Source organism: Phalacrocorax aristotelis, chromosome 4, assembly GCF_949628215.1.
Source record: "Phalacrocorax aristotelis chromosome 4, bGulAri2.1, whole genome shotgun sequence".
NCBI classification, from domain to species: Eukaryota; Metazoa; Chordata; class Aves; order Suliformes; family Phalacrocoracidae; genus Phalacrocorax; species Phalacrocorax aristotelis.
This window is the reverse complement of record NC_134279.1, coordinates 82,720,727-82,741,181: the sequence shown is the minus strand read 5'-3', so window position 1 is coordinate 82,741,181 and position 20,455 is coordinate 82,720,727. Positions and strand designations below refer to the sequence as shown.

At 46.0% G+C, this 20,455-nt stretch overlaps 1 protein-coding gene across 7 annotated transcripts in view; it reads right to left on the bottom strand.

Annotated features, from left to right (window-relative positions):
* The window catches only part of SFXN5 (sideroflexin 5), a 108,615-nt gene that overhangs the window by 61,882 nt on the left and 26,278 nt on the right, over window positions 1-20,455 (bottom strand). For 6 of the 7 annotated variants that reach the window (XM_075092257.1, XM_075092262.1, XM_075092259.1 and 3 more), the window contains 3 exons: window positions 3,171-3,197; window positions 2,065-2,119; window positions 57-82 (listed from right to left, as the gene is read on the bottom strand). The exons of the other annotated variant lie outside the window; for it this stretch is intronic. In XM_075092257.1, coding sequence (XP_074948358.1) covers window positions 57-82; window positions 2,065-2,119; window positions 3,171-3,197 — 108 coding nt within the window. The remainder of the gene's footprint in view (window positions 1-56; window positions 83-2,064; window positions 2,120-3,170; window positions 3,198-20,455) is intronic. 7 annotated transcript variants of the gene reach the window in all.

Below are 20,455 nucleotides of genomic sequence, written 5' to 3'. Positions count from 1 at the left end.
AAATTGCATTTCTTGGTACTCGCACACAAGGCGGGGAGACGTGTTGAAATACTTACGATGGGTGTTCCAAAGGGAATGTAACCTATTAAAAAAAGGAAGAAAAAAGAAGACATGCATGCATTTTAATACACAGTTTGGGGTCGGGAAAAAAAAAAATTACCTCTGAGACATTTTAGGTTTAGGGTAGTTTAGGGTAGAAGCCACACCTGGCTTCCACCAGCTCCACACCACCACGGGGACATCTATGGACCTGACGCACCAAGCATCAACTAAAGCAACCTCTTGATTTTTGCCTAATCTCTTTCCCATCCCTTATTTGCCTTTCTTGGTTTGTAGTCTAAGTATTCCCTGAAACTTATAACACCTAGACCCTAAAGCTTACTCCAGCAGACCCAGTCTGTGCCAGTTCATGGTACTAGCACTTCAGAGGGCACCGTGTTGTTGAGCTGGGCTAGGCAGCTAGCAAAAACTCAAACCACCAGAAGGAAAGGGATGACAGCTCAGACCAGGAGCCGCTCGGCCCGGACCAGGAGGAGCTGGATGCTGCTGCGGTGGTGCTAACTGAGCTGACCTAGTGGCTTGCTGCCATGGAAAGGGGGAGATCCTGCCCCCCTTCCCAGGCTCAGTCACGCAATCTGTTCCCTCCCTCGTGCCAGCTCTGTTGCTCATCAGACCCTCCCACAGCCTACCCTCGCTAACCCAGGAGAAAACCCTCCAGCGTTCTGTGCCCCTTCCCCTCTTGTTGAGCCTGGTCCCACCAGAAGAGCATGCTGAAGATGCTCATGAAGCCATCCAACAAGCTGCAAAGCCCGTGCCAATTCAGGAGCAGGACCATGCCACCCTAGATGGGACCTCCCTCTTTCACCATCTGCTTTTATCAACCTCTCTGCTAGTGATTTTATACCAGGAGAGCTCATTTATTTCTAGGTCAGTAGAAAAAGGAAAAGGGTACAGGCTGAAGAAAGTATATTTGTATCATGGAGGAGACGGGGACTATTTTAATCATAGGTGTAAGTTAAAGCTCTCTATATTAGCAATAAGCCTTTACCCCAAATTTTATTGAGTGCCACAAAAATCAAACGCTTCACATTTTTCCCCTGCTAAGCCTGCCAATTTTTGTGCTAATTATAATTCATCTCTATGACTTCCACTAGAAGGTCTCGGAGCATTTTACCAATATTACTGAATTAAGCCTCATGGATCCAATTTACAGTTGGAAAGGGCAAAGACCTGAGGAAGAAAAATTAAAAAAAAAAACAAAAAAACAAAAACCAAAAAAAAAAACCAAAAAACCCCCCAAAACTACAGAACGAGGCAGCAAAGCAGTGGGTCCTGGCTCTTCTCCCCTCCACTTCACCTGCAACATCATCCTTCTTCAAAGAACTGGAGAACGAAACCAATCAACCCTGTTACTTTTCCCCTGTGTCCAGTATTCAGGTGAGGATGTTCCCCCCTAGAACATGGAAACGGTTATTGATTGAAATTGGTCCTCTGGGAAAGGACCAAGGCTGCATTTGCCTCCTCGGGAGAACTGCTATTCAACCAGCGCAGAGGTAGCTGTGGACCTGGGACCCCCAAAATGGGAAGGAGGAGGTGACAATTTAATAATTAAGCAGCCTGGTTAAGCCACAGAGAAGCTAATCCTTCCTGGGCTCCCAGTGCCATGGCTATTTGGCACCACCACACATGGGGGAATAGGGCTCATCCCATTCTCTCCTGGAGAATAAAACCTTAAAGTGCTTGTTGGGCATCAAGCTTCACTGTTTACTACAAAACTAAAATGCCCATTATAGTAATGGATACCTCAAAAATACCAGAAAACACATTCGCTTGAGTCCACGTTAAAATATCTGGAGGAAAGGAAAATACTAAGCACTAGATCTCACACAGGCATTTAGGATCCTAATTTTCCCTGATTGCAAAGGGATTTAGGCATTTGAATTACTTTCTGATTGCGGTCTTAACGTTGACAAGACGCAATTCAAAAGCAGGAGGAAAAAAAAAATAATATTTTGTACAAATTCCTAGTAAAAGTAATGATTGCCTGATCAGGACATACTATACCTGACATTCGGAAAGGCATGAAGATGGTCTCGTTTGTATCGGGATGGATGATGGCCTGTAAAACAGTCAGCAAACAGACACAGTGAAGGCACAGCAACAGTTGGCAAGGCGCAGCGAAGCCAGCACTCAGCCTCTACAAAGAGCACCTTCAGTCAGACTCTACCAGGGGACTTTGTGCCTCTCGGCACCCTCCTTGCTTCTGCAGCTCCGACCAAAGGCAGTTCTTGTCTGGCAGCCTCCACAAAACCTCTTCCTACTGCTGCTTTCCCCTCTCTTTAAATAATTTAGCATAAGTTACTAATTTAGAAGTAAATAATTTAACCTGAAATCTAGAAAGTGGCTCTTTCTCAGCACTAATATATCCCCAAAGGCCACCCACTGCTGCACCTTAAGCCCAGGGGGGGAAATGCAGATTTAGGAGGGGAAAAGGGAAACCATCGTAGGAAGCCTGAATGCTGCTCCAGGATCTGGCTGAGTTGGGATAAAAACATGCAGGTATGGCCCACTCCGGCTGTCACTATACAGGTCACACAAAAAAACCATGCCCTCACATGCCACAGGATTTGGGTTTGCCAGGAAATTCAATCTTTACATGTTGAAAACGTAATTCAGCCTGTCCACAGCTTCTCAGCCAGTGCTGGTGGCTGCGGACAGCCCAGCCTCCATGGAAATCCTAAATCTGTTTTACCCATAAACACCCAACGAAGCTCACTTGGCCCATTTTTACAAAGAGCCCAGGAGGTTGCGCTGGCATTGACTGGCTGGAGGTGAAAAATCAACCCCCGAGCGATCCGGGACTGCAGAGGAGGAAGGTACGACACAGCTACAAGCCTTACCAAAGAACTGTCAAACTATTTTCAAAAGACTGGAGACACGAAATCTCTTGACTAGACAGGAAGGAGAAAATGAAGACATCAAAATATATAAATATAAAAAAAAATCAGACTCTTTGGTGGCAACAGTGTTCTCTGCATTTACATTTCTGTGGCAAGACAAAACAGCAACTGGCAAAGTCAATAATGGAGAAGAGGACAGCATCGCTTAGCAAAAAGGAAAAAAGCAGCAACAGTTGAAAACAATAGTGAAATATTTAAAAAGTGCGTTACCTGCTTTATTTTTTGAGCTCCCCACAGCTAGAAAAAGAAAAGAAAACATTGCATTTAAAAAAAAAATGAGCTGTGTAGTTTCATACCAAGCCCCAAATATTCATCTTTTAGCTGCTGTAGTAAACGAACGTGAGGGACTGCTTTAAAACAGACTCATTTTCTGCATCCTTCCAAAATGTATTTAAAGATCCTTCACGCACACCAAGCTCCTTCAAATCTGGGTGGCCAGTAAGACCAGCAAGGCAGAGAAGATATTCTTTCTCATGACTGAATGGTAAGAAAGAATAACAACAACCAGACTTCACGCTCTGCTATAAGCTTTACAAATCGAGAATTATCTCAGCAACTGTCGCACGTAGATCTCAAGGTAAAATTAGCACAGCCTCTCCTTGGACGAGCTTCCTGCGGAAATCGAGGCTTGCTGGGGAACAAAGGTGGAGCAACCTGAATTCAGAATAAACCACCACTAGTTTTCATTTTTCACAAGGGAAATGCACCAAAAAATGCTCGTGAAGAGGAAAAAATCTCCTTTAAAACTCTCATGAGTGCCGACTGTTATTTACTGACTGTAATTCAGCAGCATCAAAACACCACAAGTCTGTCTCAGGCAGCGGAGATCTATGAGCACCGAGGAAGAAGCACCATTCGTGAGGTGCAGGTAGAGCTAACGAGGAGGTGCACAACATCAAGAGATGCTCTGGCATATATATAAACCCATAGTCTGCCCCTGCTTAATAAAGCCAGAAGGTTTTCCTCTATGAATTATGCCTAAATGCAAATTATAATTAAAGAAAAAAAAATCTCCATTTTGATGTATATGATTCTAGAGAAGAATGAAAATACAGGATTCCTGTAAAATACCACAATAGATCAATTGTTTTTACTATTAAGAACTGTTCTGCTCAGCTCAAGTCTGGCTTCAACTTCCAGGCACTGGCTTGTGTTACACCTCTGTCTGACAGCCTCCAGCGCTATTTTTGTTCTTCACGCAGGTACTTGGAGCTGCTAAAGCCACCCTTTAACCTTCGCTTAAAGTAAAAAAATAAATAAAATAAAATTCATCCGAGCCAGGAGACTGGCTGTTTCATTGGCAAGGCGCATTTGCCAATCTTTTAACCACCCTCGTGGCTCTTTTACATCTTTCCAATTTGTCAACATCCTCTTGAATCGAGGACGCCAGAAACCAGACAAATTATTCCAACAACACTTGTACCAGTGCCAAAGCAAGGGTAGGCTAACCTGATGAGTTCTGCTCTTGCTGTTGATAAATCCGAAGATGGTGATAGCTCTTTTTGCTTGGAGAGCTCATGATTACCCACCCGAATACCCACCCAAGCGCCTTGTGGATATTTTGCAACACAAGCACTCATGCTTAAGATTTTATCATTATTATGGTATAAATTAAGCCTCGTTCTGCCATTCTCCTTCACCCAAGGTTTAGTGCCTTCCCCAAATATAAATCCATTAAAATACCATTGGAATAAGGTAAATTCTTTATTAAAAACAGCATAAATTGACCCACTGATATTAGCAATCCTGGTATTTCACTCCAAATTCAGCTCTCACTCCAGAACTGAGGTTCCGTGATGAACTCCACTGTGCACGATGAGTTACTGGAATACCTAAATGTCACAGGCTGATGCACATATTCCACAAGGCTCTTTCCTGAGGAAAACTTCCCTTTTTAAGGAAAATCATTATTCCCCATTATACAGTTGAAAAACCGAGGTTAAGGGACACAAAGAGATGATCTTTGTGGCTGGCAGAGACAAGATGTGTCTACCCTCACCAACCCTAAAATCCAAAGGGAGGAAGGCTGCATGCCCAGACAGCATCCAGGGCTCTTCTGCACCTGCCTGCCCACCAGCCCGAGAGCTTCCATGGGGTGAAAGAGGAAGCCTTCAAGCTGCAGGTGACTACCCAAAGCATCCCAGAAACCCGACGGCTGCCCAGTCTCATGTATCACAGAATCCTGGACTGGTGGGGGTTGGAAGGGACCTCTGGAGCTCACCCCGTCCCACCCCCTGCTGGAGCAGGCACCCCCAGAGCAGGGGCACAGGGCCGCGTCCAGGCGGGGGGTGAATGTCTCCAGGGAAGGGACCCCACAGCCTCTCTGGGCAGCCTGTGCCCCTGCTCTGGCACCCGCACAGGGAAGGGGTTTGTCCTCCTGTTCAGGGGGAACTTCCCGTGTTCCAGCTTGTGCCCGTTGCCCCTTGGCCTGGCGTTGGGCACCGCTGAAAAGAGTCCGGCCCATCCCCCTGACACCCACCCTTCAGATATTTATAGGCATTGATGAGATCCCCCCTCAGCCTTCTCTTCTCCAGGCTGAACAAGCCCAGGTCTCTCAGCCTTTCCTCACAAGGGAGATGCTCCAGCCCCTGGGCATCTCTGTAGCTCTCCCCTGGACTCCCTCCAGCAGTTCCCTGTCCTTCTTGAACTGGGAAGCCCAGACCTGGATGCAGCACCCCAGATGTGGCCTCACTGGGGCAGAGCAGAGGGGGAGGAGAACCTCCCTCGCCCTGCTGCCCACACTCCTTTCCATGCACCCCAGGGCACCGCTGGCCCCCTTGGTCCCAAGGGCCCGGTGCGGGCTCAGGGTCACCTCGCTGCCCCCCAGCACCCCCAGGGCCTTCTCAGCAGAGCCGCTCCCCAGCAGGTCCCCCCCAGCCTGTGCTGGTGCGGGGGGTTGTTCCTCCCCAGGGGCAGGACCCTGCACTGGCTCTTGTTGAATCCCCTGAGGTTCCCCTGGGCCCAGCTCTCCAGCCTGCCCAGCTCTCGCTGGATGCCAGCACAGCCTCTGGGGCATCAGCCGCTCCTCCCGGCTTGGGATCGTCAGCGAACTTGCTGAGGGGACGCCCTGTCCCTTTGTCCAGGGCATTGATGGATGTGTTGACCAGGACTGGCCCCAGCACAGACCCCTGGGGAACAGTGCTAGTGACAGGTCTCCAGCGAGACTCTGCACCTTAGATATGAAACGAAACCACAGGGTTTTCCTCTCCAACTGCGAGCACCAAGGCTAGCAAAAAGGAAGAGGGATGGTTTCTGAGCCAGCGCTATGGCTTTTTTGGTCAAATTATCTAATTTCATTAATTGATCCCAATATTTATGCATTTTCCTGCTACAGTGCAAATATTGTTAGAACATGCGATTTCATTACTTCTCAGAAAGAGACTTTACAAGATGCACCTGATGAGTCACCTAAAGATTCTGCCAGCTCATTTTCACTTTTTTATCCTCTAATTCATTTTCTGTCTGCAGCATTTTTCAATAGCTCCAGTACTCTGACGAGTCTTGCCAGCTGGGGGGCTCGTTTCTGAGAGCAAGCCTCTATTTTTCTGGGGATTTCATTCACACTCTCTCTGGCCACCTTCAAAAAGAAGCCAGATTTTGATCTCATTTAGAGTAGCGTGAATCCAAAGCGTCTTCACCAGAGCATGTGGAATGACTCTAGACTGGTGCTCAATTTATGTTAGATTTAGGTCCATGATGTCTAAATACAGTCAGCTTATACTGGGTGGGTCTCCTGTAATAGATGATCTTCCTTTATATCAACTTTGCTGTCCACCACTGGCTCAAAGCTACACAGCGCTTTTGCCACTACTCAAATTTGGGTGCAAGAACCAAACCTGGTTGTACATGGGTTTACACCAAAGAAGCCTGGAGGACATGGGAGCCGGAGCGTTGGAGCACTGTTAATATTCCACTACCCAGCCAGCAACCTAAGCAGGCAGCAATGGACAAGTTTCTCCAGCCCGTGGCCCTTGCGGCCTTCCAGCAGGACAGATCAGGCTCTGCTTCATGGAGATGTCCTTCATGGGCATGGAGGAATTGGCTCCAGGACCATTTGCAAGTGCTCCCAGCGCCAGCATTTCAGGACACTGTACTCATGGATGAGATTTCCATCCATCCTTCCCAGGATTCTGTTTCTTCTACAATTTTTTGAGGAAGAGATACTCACCACTTTGCTCACCACCTACAGCAAATAGCTTTAAAACCCTGAACTCAGGAACTGAACTCAGTTATACAGAAACATTACATGCTTATGATGTTTGAGGAAGGGTATCAAAGACTACCATGACCTAAAGAGAACCAAAGCTGCAGTAAGGAGCTAGAGAATGGAATAACTCTCAGGGAATAGATATGGCCTTTGGTTGATGGGACATTCATTAGCATTCCTTATTTAGCAGCAGAATCACAGCTTAGAGATAGCTTTCAAAAAAAAAGGTAGTTATTTAAAGAATATATCCAGCCCAAATCTATTAGCTAACACCTGCCACTATAAAAACAGTACAAAGGGTACCAGTTATTCTTAAGAGATTAACTTCCCTCCTATTATAGTAAGACTTCATGGTCCTGGACTCAAAGATGGGATTTCTCCCCTCTGCCCCCCGGCCCCACCACACAAAGCTTCACCTAGATTAGAAAACCATGTTTACAAATTATTCACCCTTGTTTACAGCTGGCTCCAATGCTGCTAAGAGAAGTGGCCAGCTCAACCCCACACAAGTGCAGTTGGCAGTATCCACACCACCTACTATATTGCCGAAGTGGGCCTCGGGTGTCTAAGGTCAGGACAGCCCTGACAGATTCACACCACCTACTCCCTTGCATTGCCAGCAACCACCTCCCTACAGTCAACGGAGAAACAAAGGCAGATCTGATGTCAGGCATCTGCAATAGATGCACTTAGTGCTTCCCTCCCTCAACTGGATGTGCCAACAGGATTCGAGTTCCCTGCACAATCATAGAATCATTAAGGTTGGAAAAGACCTCTAAGAGCACCAAGGCCAACCCCCAACCCAACACCCCCAGGCCTCCTAAACCATGGCCCCAAGTGCCACGTCCGCATGCTGTTTGAACCCCCCCAGGGACGGTGACGTCCCCACCTCCCTGGGCAGCCTGTGCCAGGGCCTGACCCCTCTGGCAGGGAAGGCATTTTCCCTCATCTCCAACCTAAACCTCCCCTGACGCAGCCTGAGGCCGTTCCCTCTCGTCCTGTCACTGGTGACTTGGGAGCAGAGACCGACCCCCCCCTCACTCCAGCCCCTCTCAGGCAGCTGCAGAGAGCGAGAAGGGCTCCCCTCAGCCCCCTCTTCTCCAGGCTAAACCCCCCCAGCCCCCTCAGCCGCCCCCCAGCACACTTGTGCTCCAGACCCTGCCCCAGCCCCGCTGCCCTTCTCTGGACACGCTCTGGCAACTCATACAGCAGTAGACATTGACATGATCTTAAATCCACGGGTGCATGCTCTGGATATACCACGTCAGGAATAACTCTACAGAGGAAAGCTCTTACTGATTAACCACACATTAAACATGCGTAATGACATGGCACAGTTATTTTCAAAAAGCTAATGAGGAGTCACATGGCAGATGAGCCCTACGTGTAAGAGAAAACACAGCAGTTTAAGTTCTGCAAAGACTGAGCGGTCTACCTGTGTTAGACTTTGCACCATTATCACTCACAACAGTTTGCAAAATTCCTCTAGTAAAGACAAGGTCAAAGAGGAAATCCTCAGAGGAATGAGTATTTTTCGTTAATTCATTTCATCTGTCCAGTCAAGTGGAGACAGAGTTCCACCTCAAAATCTGCTCGTCCCCTCCCCGCTCCATCAGGGAGGGTCTCACCCTTTCACGAGACCCTGCTTGTACCCATGAAATCTTTACTTTAATAAGTTAACAGCCTGGAGTTTGCACCCCATCGGAAATTGCCAGTAGTTTCACACTCCGGGAGTTGCAAGGTTTATTAAAGCAAAGCTCAGATTATCTATCCCACACTGAATTCCAAATATTGGGTGTCAGGAGAGGAACATGTGATGTGGCAAAGCTCGTTCTGAAGAAGAAGCAGCTGCTTTCATGTGTGTGGCCATTTGGAGGGACAGCCTCCAAAACCAGATGCACTTTCAATAATCCCAATTGTTTAAACAATATGAAACCAGAGGAAAAAAAGAAAGGAAAAAGAAAACCTTGCTCAAAAGGCATAACTTACTGTGCTTGGAAAAGTCACTGAGGAGCGCGTCAGACCGGCAACAGGGATCTAGCATTGCATTGGTGCCAAGCAATAGCGATGACTCTGAACAAGTTTGAATTTCATTCTAGATCCCATAACTGGTAGTCAAATGGCCAGAGGTGGGACTCATCCCCTCTAACAGACATCTACAATATAATAAATACCTGCTGCAGCAAATTCTCCATATTTCCTTTACGTCAGGTGGCAGAAAACAGGCAGTTCATCTCATCACAACTAAATGACGAGTATGGACTGGACACCTGCACTCCAGCAGTGCTTGCTTCTCTCTGTTGACTTTAAGATGATTAGTTCTGGCTCAAACTGGGTTTGGCTTAAGATGTAAAAACATCCCAAAGCATCAAGCACCCGCAGCTTGTACCGACTTCAGCACAGCTTGCTAAGGCACAGTTTCTTTGGATTCCAACAGGAATTTGATGAAAGTCGAAGATTTTCTATCAGAACATTTAGGAATCCCAGACTTAAGCACTGCAGCTTTTCCAAACACAAATCTAGCTGAGCAGATCTGGTCCTTCCAAAGGGCCACCAGCTTGAGCCAGAAGCACTCAGCAGCAGCTCCACCACACCCCATCAGCAGGGTTAGCTCATATTAATCTTCATTATAAGGTTAAACATACCGGAAAACACGCATGATCCCTTTTCCCAGCAGTACCCTGGGACACCCCCAGTTGAAATTGCTCCTCGCAGCCCTTTTGGCAAGAAGGTAGAGCCTGAGCAAATGCAACTAGAGAAGAACATCCATCCATGGCCTCACCGCCGAAGCCCCGCTTGCTGAAATAGGAGGTCCATCCCAGGCAACTGGTGCTTCTCATGGATATTATTTCACTATGCTTCTGAAATTTTTTTACTGTTTTTAAGTTTACATGGTTATGGATTAAGATCTCCCAAGTGCCCACTGCATTGCACTCAACACAGCATCCCCTCTTACAGCACCACAATTTTCCCTACTGCCTTCCTAGTTATTAAAGGCATTTATGGCAGTCCGTCCACTCCAGGCAGCACCCCCAGAACCTCTCATCGGGTAACATGAAAACACATAAGCATCCATCAATTTTTAGTATTTCACTAAAACTAAACACCAGTGACAAACTCAAGGCAGTTTGGTGCAGCCCGACAGAGCTACAACACGTTCCGCTTTGCTCTCCACCCATACTTTCTCCCCCAGGAATGTGATCACTCATGCTTTGCATGGTTTTCTTCCACTTCTCTCCAGCTTCAGTCCCAAAATCCCACTTCTTGAAAAGTGGTATTTAACGCAGAGACAAATAAATGCACACCACAAGCTCCAGCCAAAGCATTCAGTTAGGGCTGAACGCTTTTAGCAAGACTAATAGATTTACAGTGGTGGAATCCCAGACCTTTTGGTTCCACATTTAATGTCACCTGAATGTCTGTAAACCAGGTTGATGTGCCTAACCATACCTGAAGTCTGGCTTATCGCTCTCTGCAACTACCACACAGGAGGTTGTAGTGAGGTGGGGTTGGTCTCTGCTCCCAAGTCACCAGTGACAGGGCGAGAGGGAACGGCCTCAGGCTGCGTCAGGGGAGGTTTAGGTTGGAGATGAGGGAAAATGCCTTCCCTGCCAGAGGGGTCAGGCCCTGGCACAGGCTGCCCAGAGAGGTGGGGGAGTCACTGTCCCTGGGGGGTTCAAACACCGTGCAGACGTGGCACTTGGGGACGTGGTTTAGGAGGCCTGGGGGTGTTGGGTTGGGGGTTGGCCTTGGTGATCTTAGAGGTCTTTTCCAACCTTCATGATTCTATGATTTTCACTAACAAACAGGGAAAACAACATAACATAAACCACTGCCGACCCCTGCTCCTCAGTAGAAAATCTCACTAATGGACCTTTTGTAACCCTGCTCCCAATAATCTTTACATTAAAAAGGTTTAGGTCTAAGGAGACAAAGATAAAACGCGTGGGATGAATCACAAGGGGTATCTATATATTTTCTGCCCCACACCTGGCACTGATTTAAGTCATCAGAAGAGGCACCAGAAGCCACTGCTCCTCTTGGATGCCCATGGGAAACTCCTTCCCCGTCCTAAGCATCACTGAGTCACAGCACCACGAGCTGCTGCCCGTCTGCAGAACCATAAAGCCTTCAAACAAATCCCCAGGTTGAAGAGCATCGGCGGAGATACCTGCCTGCACCGCAGCACGGCAAGGCAAGCGCCTCGGCGTTGGGAACCGGATTGGAAACCACAAGCAATTCCAGTGTAATACACAGATTTACACAGATACAAAACCAAGTGTAGGTGGAAACAGAATCAAGTCCTGACTGATAAAAAAAGATAGCACTTAAATAACACTTTGCAGCTTCGCAGCACTCAATAAACATTAACTAATTAATCCTCACAGCATTCTACTAGGAAGACTTAAGCAGAGTAAGAAGCACTCACAGAAAACCATTACTTGCACCAGGGTTGCAGAAGGACTTAGATGCCATTACATGGTTTAAAGCACTATTTTGGAAATCAGGCTTGCTAATCCAACTAGGTTGCTCAAGATCAGATTTGTTTCAGCTTACTTTAGCCATGCCGAGCTTGCGAATCTAATTTGATTTGTAATCTAGATGTGAATTTAGATAAACTCTCTTAATCTTCAAATGATGAGATGAAGCAAAGCCTGTTTGTAACCAAGCAAGAGCATCAATGGTAGCATTTAGCATGGTTTCTTTAAGGTGCATTAACCTACAACGCTTCTGCCCAGGATCTCTAGGTGCCTTTTGTCCTCTGACAGTCTGGAAATGATGCCTACAACATTTGACCCATCTTAGACCATCTTAGTGTCACAAAGAATATTTAGATTGCAGAAGAAAGAAGGTCCAAGTTCAGCCCTTGGACCAGCAAACAGGCTACTTTCTCGCAAAGAAAAGGAAGCAGCAGGACAACCGAAATATCTACGTTTTATCGTATCCTGCAAGAGAACAGAAGGGGAAAAAAAAAAAAAGTACAGTTTACTGCAAATGGACCTCTTCGCTCTTCATCAACACTGTTAAGAAAAGCTATTATTGTCCAAAAGGGATGCTGTTTAGACTCTGATAGATTCATTGTTCTCTGCTGTGTCTGGGACAGCATGAGCGGCTCTTCCCGCTGCTAACATGATTGAAGGAAGAACACAGTAATAAATATATGCCCATTAAGCCGGTGAGCCTCTTTTCACTTCACTGATACTAATGGGGAAGAAATGAAACAGTTTCAAAACAGCAAGTTGCCAAAACTGCATTTGGAAAGGCTGAAGAGTGAGAAGTCACAACTGACACACCACAGTTCATGCTCCGCCAACGCTCGCAGGAAGGGGCTGGCTGGAGAATAGCAAGTGTCTGTCTCCAAGGGACAATTTCAAAAAGCTGCATTTTTCCTCTCACTACAGATCATTCAGTTTGGGTTTATTTTTAATTTTTTTTCCCTCCAACCACCCCCTTATGCTGAAGGGGTGAAGCTTTCAGGGTGGAGTTTCTAAGGGTACAAAATGGGTTAATAGAGTTGTCTCGCTGCTATCTTGTTTTCTAAGAGATACCGATGCAGCTTAACACGCGTGGAGAAGTACACATACAGCCACATGAACGGACAGATTGCCAACAGTAAATCTAGGGACCAATGCTGGACTAGATGATCTCCTGAGGTCCCCTCCAGCCTGAATTAGCCTATGATCCTACAGCAGGCAATGTGGAAGATTCGGACGGATCAAAAATCTAAACACCTGGTGTCTCGGAGCTACAAGGATTTTAGTCAGCAAAAGATCCACAGCTCAAGATGTTTAGTCTTGGTCTTATGAAACCTGGATTAATTCCCTACCTCTGTCACAGACTTATCTCCTCTTCAGCAGCCTGAGCTGGTATATGTTTATGGTGCCACAGCCTCAGCACCCCTCCCCATCCCAGGCGTGCACTCCATCCCCGACATTGCACAGACAACGTAGAGCAGACAGAAAATACAGGGAGCTGCTCAAGTCAAAAAATGAAGCATTTTGGGAGTGGGGGAAGGGAGCTTTAGTTTTTATTAAGATCAGCTCTCTGAACCAGCTGTGCCAGTGCAAGCCAGCAAGGAGGTGGGAACACATGGCCGGGAGGAGAGGAGGCAGAGACATGGCAGTGCTGACTTAGATCAGCTCACGCTGCCATGGCATCACACTTTCCCTTGCAATATTCTGGGCACAGAACAAATTTCTACCAGTTCACATATAAAGTTCAGGGAATGATAAATTTAATAGGGACCATCTTTATTGTAGGTGCATATTTAAGGACAGAGTCACCTCCGTAGGGCTAACGGCTGCATATGTACAAGCCTCGCATTTAGTTAATTATACAAGTTTTTAAAGCTCTTATTGACCTCATGCTGGCATTAAAAATTAAAAACCTTGCACAGGAAAAACATCATTCACTCTTGCACGTCCTCGTTCAAGGCACTCGGAGCACCCTCAGACACTTCTGCTATTCTGTGGCTCTTTACCTCTCTCTGCTGGCAGGACCATAGGGAGAAGCCAGGGTGCCAGCCCGAGATGAGGACCGAAGGGACAGAGGGGAGGTAGAAGAAGGCAATGAACCTTCATCGCCGGATTTCTTAGCCTGTATTCTACTTTCTGTTTAGATACTAAGTTTTTAGGACAGAGCGGTATGAATCTACAAACGGGGCAAAGCAGGGCTCTGATCCTAACTTGCTCCTCAGCCTAATATCGCTCCAAATATTGAACAGCAGCAGCCTAGGCTGTGATATTAGGCAAGTGATATTAGGCTGATAGCTTAGCAGCTATTTCTACCCCAATTTCAAAGGCAAAAATGATTCAGCGCACAACGGAAAGGACACGATTTGCTGGCAATGCCAGCAGTGCAGTTCAAGCGTGGAATTACTGCAGGGAATCCTGGCATAGAAAATAAAAATACAAGGCATTTGGGGGGAAGAGCTGAAAGACAAGAGCAGCCTGAAGTCCATAACAGAATCTCCCCAGCACTGATACCTTACTGCAGTCTTTCCAAGGCAGATCTTTGGTGCCTGAATACCTTTGCCCACATCTGAGGTCCATCGATGCTTTAGAGGGCTTTTCTGCCCATGCACATTTCTGCAGCACTGAGCACAAAAATCGCACACTAAAAAGCAGCTGTGTCGTAAAACGGGAGTGATTTAAATCTCTCTGTATCTGATAGCCGCCGAGTGCTGCTTCTCTTAACTTTTACCACTGCTGACATGCCAGCATCAATCTGTTCCTCCAATCTGTGCTGGTCTGTTGGACAGGTTGGGAGAGGGACTCACACACACAGAGGACACAGATGCAATCCTACAAATTAGTGAAAGAAGCCTGAGGATAAAGGACAAAAGCCACATCATTATGCCCTGCAGCTGGTACAGCCTTTTGGTTTGAGGCTAAACCTCAGCACCAACCCTCCCCAGCTAGAGAAAATGTCCACTTTTAAGCAAGCTGGCTCTTCATCCTTGTTTATCGGGCTGATATTTTACCACCCCTGTTTTATAGGAGAAAGTATTCCCTCAAATGAAACCTTTTTACTCCAGCGGAGATTCCCTCCAGGAGGCAGTTTGGGGAATTGCCTGCCCTGTTTAGAATTGGATATGTTACAGTCTATACCTTCTGCTGCAAATTGGCTCCCAGTGCACTTGTGTGTGTCATTTTCACCTACCCACTCGCAGATCGCACCAGCCACCGGAGCTTCGTGCAAAGGGCCGGATTCTGCCAACCCCGGGAGCCACCGGCAGAAACCGTCATTAAAAGCAGCTTGCAGCAGTGGGCCTTTTAATACATCTCCCTCTTGCAGCGGAGCGGTCTGTAACGAATGCAGGCTATAAAGGTTGCTTAAGTATAATGAGAGATCACTTAAATGAGGAGCACAAAGTACAAAGAACAGACGAGATGAACCCTCACAGAAGGGCAATAATACAACAGTAGCTACAGAGCTGGAAAAGGACGGGACTTAAACGATGACCGAACCAGTTTCTCCCATCAACATGACTCCTACACATTTCCTTTTTTCCCCTGCTTCTAAGGATCCCACTAATTTTTAGCTTCCTCCCGGAGCAGGAGATGAAAGGGGATACACGCCAGCAGATGACCCTCGGGCACTTCAAATTCACTTACCCCCTGCAGAAGAAGCCAAGTGAAGGACATCGACGGATGTGGTCACCAAACAGAACCAAACAATTAGAAGTTTACTAAACTCACCAGTTCTCTTGAAGTTTTCACAGCAAAAATTTCTACTTCTAAACCATTGTAAGAAACAGCTGTTTCTTCCATCAAACACTTCTGGGTCTGTGGAGTTCAATCACCCAACGCAGAGACAGGCAACCACCCAAAATCCCCCATCAGGAGACCAAACCTCCCCAAAAGCCTTCAGGGAGCTTGTTCTCCAAGCATGTTCTCCAGTCCTGTTAAAATATCTAACCCAAGGGACCAAGAGAACAGAAATGCACCCCAAATGGTTGCATTACCAATAATATCTTTTTATTTAGAGAAAAATTATGCAATCATAAGATTCTGCCGGAGAGGTGGCTCGGTCACAGTGTGGGGTATTTCCACTACACAGAATGTTTTTGATTGGTGGGATTTTAGTAAGTGGAACAGGAAACACTCAACTTCATATCGTATAAAAAGCAAGTCCGCCTCTTAAATGTTCAAAGAAAAAGTTGGGTAAATAAGCTAAGCTGAAGAAGTGGAGACGGAACATGTTTTCTTGCTCCAATACGTAGCACTGAATAAATACTTCGCAAGTGGCTATTAGTCCTCTGTTTTGCTGAGTACATCATTGAAACACCTATGATAAAAATAATGTTTTAAAAACATTTTTCTAATGTAGGAAAAAACCCTACAGTTTCCCCTCAATAAAAAGCTATCAGCAGTCTAGCAGCTATTGACAGTTAAGAGATCAATTCTTCATTTTTCCTAATGACGCCCAAGAAATAGGTTTTTACCACCTTGAGTTAATGGTCATTTTCCAGAGTGGAGAAATCACTCCAGTTCAAGAGCAAGTACAAGAGCTACTGGATGAGTGTGAGAGACCTGAAAGTGGAAGAGATGTAGGTGTTGGTGTCCATGAGTCATCTCAGAGAGAGTCACTGGAGCGAAGCAGCATTCATTCTGGAAACTGGCTCAGAGATGGTCATGGGGAACTGGAGCAAAGTACAATTATAGCTCTTCAGAGGTTTTTTTTTTCTTTAGATAGTCCATAATTGTTCCATTTCAGCTCATTTTCAAAAATCTGCTCTGAAAATGCAGAAGAGGAAGACTCGCTCTACAAGAACCCTGTCAAGAAGATAAGTGCGGAGGAGATACTTGATGTTACATAGCTTTAGGCTTTTGTATTTTCCATTTTTCATGCGGTGAAACCATTTCAGCAAGCAATATAGATTGTGCTGAGCTGTTGTTGTGCTTTCAGCTACTGCCTGCCATCCTTCATGAGAACCATGAATTTCTGAATGAGGGGAAAAAATGGAATTTGAACACTGTCAAACGCGCCGTACCACAGAAGTGGATCAGTCAGGAGATTAGTGAAACAACTCTGTCAAAACAACTTGTCTTCTTGATCTCAAAGATGATATTTGGCGGGGGGTGTTGGGCTCTTAGAAAGCTAATGCATTAAAATTCTGCCCAAACTGCTATTTTTAAAGGCTTCTAAGGTGATCATGATTTTAATTCTGATTATGAAGCCTAGAAGACCATTCAGGCATCTCTTCTACGCACGTGCCATACCCAATCCATGCCTGAAGAGCTTGTTATAAGGGTAGAAATTGCATCTCTAAGGGGCTCTAGCAACCAAACCTGAATCAGCTCTTAAACAAAGAAGATAAAGCTGAGTGCTTCTTTCCTGAGCATCACATGAAGTTCTACCCAGCCTTTTTGACAAGTAATAATAGCGAATTAGCCTCGCTCAGATATAAATGCATTACCAGATCAGATGAGCCGAGCCACCACTCCAGTATGCACTTTGTGCCCACAGTGAATGAGGTGATTAGCTCTGTTCACAGTCAGAGAGGGGTAAAAATTTTTAAAAATCAGTCAAAAATCAAATTACTCCTCATCTGCTGGTCTTCTGTCAGCACGTGGCAACTTCAGCAGTGCATCAGAGGTGTGTGTGACACTCAGTTATCAGCTACGTAAAACATCAGACGGCTCGGTCTTTTATTCCAACGTCAACCCATGCACGCGAGCCACAAAGTGGGCACCTCTCCAGAGCTGCATCAAATCCCTTTCCCGAATTAGCACCAGAACAACTGCAAATTGTTAATGCCTTGTAGCCAGAGTCCATCCTGCAGATAGTGGTGCAAAGAAAAGCCCTAAAAATGGTAAAACTTAGCTTGAGGAAAGTAAAAATGCATTCTCCAGGCATCTTTGGTTCACCGGTAGAAAATTTGGGGTGATATCTATGCAAGTGAGATGCTTCCCATCCCCCAAAGCAATCAACCAGCACATCATATGTTCTGCAAATGCACCAGTAATTAATGAGACACTTACAGCTGTGTATATCTGGCACACTCGTATTTAATTCAGCTCTGGCAAGGTTGCCAGCTACCCAGATCTCCCCGCACGCTCGCCTCCACCTTCTCCTCTGCCCTCAGAGTTAGAAAACAACCGGTGCTCAGAGTGCAAGTTTTGTGGCACACACTGAGAGCATCCAGCCCTACGTCTTCCATGCCAAGACAGCAGCCACAGCCCTGCTTCCATCAGATTTACTGTTAGATCTTCCTCTCTATCTCAGAGAAGGAAAGGAGAATATTTGGCTAATCGGTATGAGAAGTACCCAGCGCCTGGTGTCACCACAAGCTTAGCATTCAACGAAACGCCACTTTCATACAGATTATCTGGGCCTTTTAGTTCTTTGGCAGAAATGGGCATCACTGGCAAAGCTGGAAGTCCAGCGTTATTTTGCAACTGCAGCCCAGCAGTAAACACAAAGGCAGAATGACACCATGTAAGCTGCATGACAAGGAGATGCCCCAGGGGGTGGAAACAACTAATGCCAGTAAAAGACTGCAAGACTGCAAAGATCACCTTTTATGCAAAGCGAAAAGCACATAAGGATATCCACGTGTGCAATGATTAATTGCACTTTTCAATTCCACAGCTTAAAACTGCAAAGTAACGCCCTCCTACAGAAGTTTGTTTCTAAATTGGTGGCTCTGCTTGAGAGGATAAAGCTATTCATCCATTTGGTGATAACGATGCTCTCCCAAGAGATAATCAACAACCACATTTTGAAGATTTTCACCTGCTTCACTGCAACCATATATAGGCAAGTAGTTTATTCAAGTCCACTCAACAGCACACTTGGGAGAAGAGGAGCATTCAGACAAAGGGGACTCAGGGTTTTCAGGTGTCCCTCGAGGAACATCACCGTCATGGCCCAAGAGCCGGCCAGCCCATCACACCATGCTGGGAAGCTCCCAGTCAACCCAGTCAGAAGTTCCCATTTGCCTTCACCCAGATGGATCACAAGAGTGCCAAACAGCATTTAATGCTTGTATCACCCAGTTACCCCTCCTAGCTCACCTTCCCATTTCATTCCAACCAGCCAACTGCAGGAGTGAATAAAGACCTGCTGCCTTCACGGATTCTTTCTCCAGGTTAACAAGGCAGCTTCAGCTGCTTCATAGTTGTGGTTGCCCCCGTCCCGCTGCAGCCCCAGCACACTGATTGTCATCTGCTTTCAGGTCCCTTCCACCTTTACGCTTTTTAGAGTGGTTGCGGTATCCTAAGTGAACATTCAAGTCTCACAGCCTTGGTGGGATCGACTCAGGGCTTGCTCAGCTCTCCCTGAGGTTTGGGTTAATTAAAGTAAAGCATACCTGAATACAGTAACAAGCACATGTTGCTATTCCACCCCAGGCTCATTCTGGGAAAGCTACTTTATCTACAGTCAGCAAAACTACATAAAACCCTCTAACATAATGGACACTGTGATCAAAGCAAACTGTGCCAAGATTTTACTACAAAAAATATAATTTTTTTTAAACTGATGTGCTAACATTTCCCTAGGAAAGGCATTTTTGGCATAATTTTCTCTCTCCTCCTCCACCCCATACCTTTATTTTACTCTCAAACCCCTCCAGCTTGCATAACAAGGTTCACCTCCTGCATATATTGTCATGACTGAGGGGAACAAGAAGCGCGATACTTTTGTTTGCTCTCTCTAAATGCAATTCTGAATGAACTCGGGGTATATCCTAGGTTTGTCACTATGCAAACCCAAAATGTAGGTCAAAAGTCTGCGTGGTTTGCCACAGCGAATGAGTTGTATTTCATCTGCCTGAAGGCAGATGGGGACTGAGTCATCTGCTGCTGCATCATTCTTTGCTTTTCTCCTTGCCTCAACCCAAGTTTCTTTTTCCTTACCATCAGATTATGGTTGAAAGAATGCAGTGACATCAAAAGACCAGGAAAGCAATGCCTCGTACCGCACATCATTTCCCATTTATTTTATGTTGAAGCCATGCCTCTTTCCCAACACAGCACCTACCACCCAAGTAGCCACTTTCAAAAGTGAATGCAAATCTCAATTTTCTTCATTTACCTGCTCTAGTTGTCTTTCAGGAGAAGAAATTATCACACATGAACAGGAAAAAAAAATAAAAGAGGTTATTTGACCTACAGGGCGTGGGAGAAGAGCTCCCTACCATTTCCATCACTGTTTGCTTGAGAGGTGCACTGGTCCTTCGGCACAGTCACTTCTCATAGCTCCTGAGCAGGTTTGTCAATCAATTCATGCTGTTCTTTATATTACATTAAATTACACAGAACCGAAGTCTTTTGTGCTAGATGAACAAACACGCACCGCAAAAAAAGCCCCTGTGTTGTGTTACGGTCAGGTGTCCACACACGGACAGATAAGGAAAAGCGTTTAAGATAATACCCACCAGAAAATTGATGATCCTTGTTTCCTGCTACTGATTTGGAGGTAAAAGGCTCAAAAAGCTGTCTAGCCCCTCTGCAACACTAATCTCTGCTTCCACAAGTTTCATGTATTCATATAGATGAATATCAGCCAAAAGGCCAGAAAACAGGACCGACAGGGTCTTGGAGAGATCACCCAGCCCATCCCTCTGTCCCAGAGCAGATTCAAGTTCTACCAAAAATGACCCTTTTCTCAGCAACTGCCTAAGCTCTGCCAAGACCTTCGCATCAGTGGGGCTTCCACAACCTCCTTCAGCTCCCATCCCAACAGTAGGAACACCACCCAGCATAAAGTACCACTACTGATAGTATAATCTACAACATGAGGACACCTGGGGGTTACACGTAGCCCAAACAACATTTAT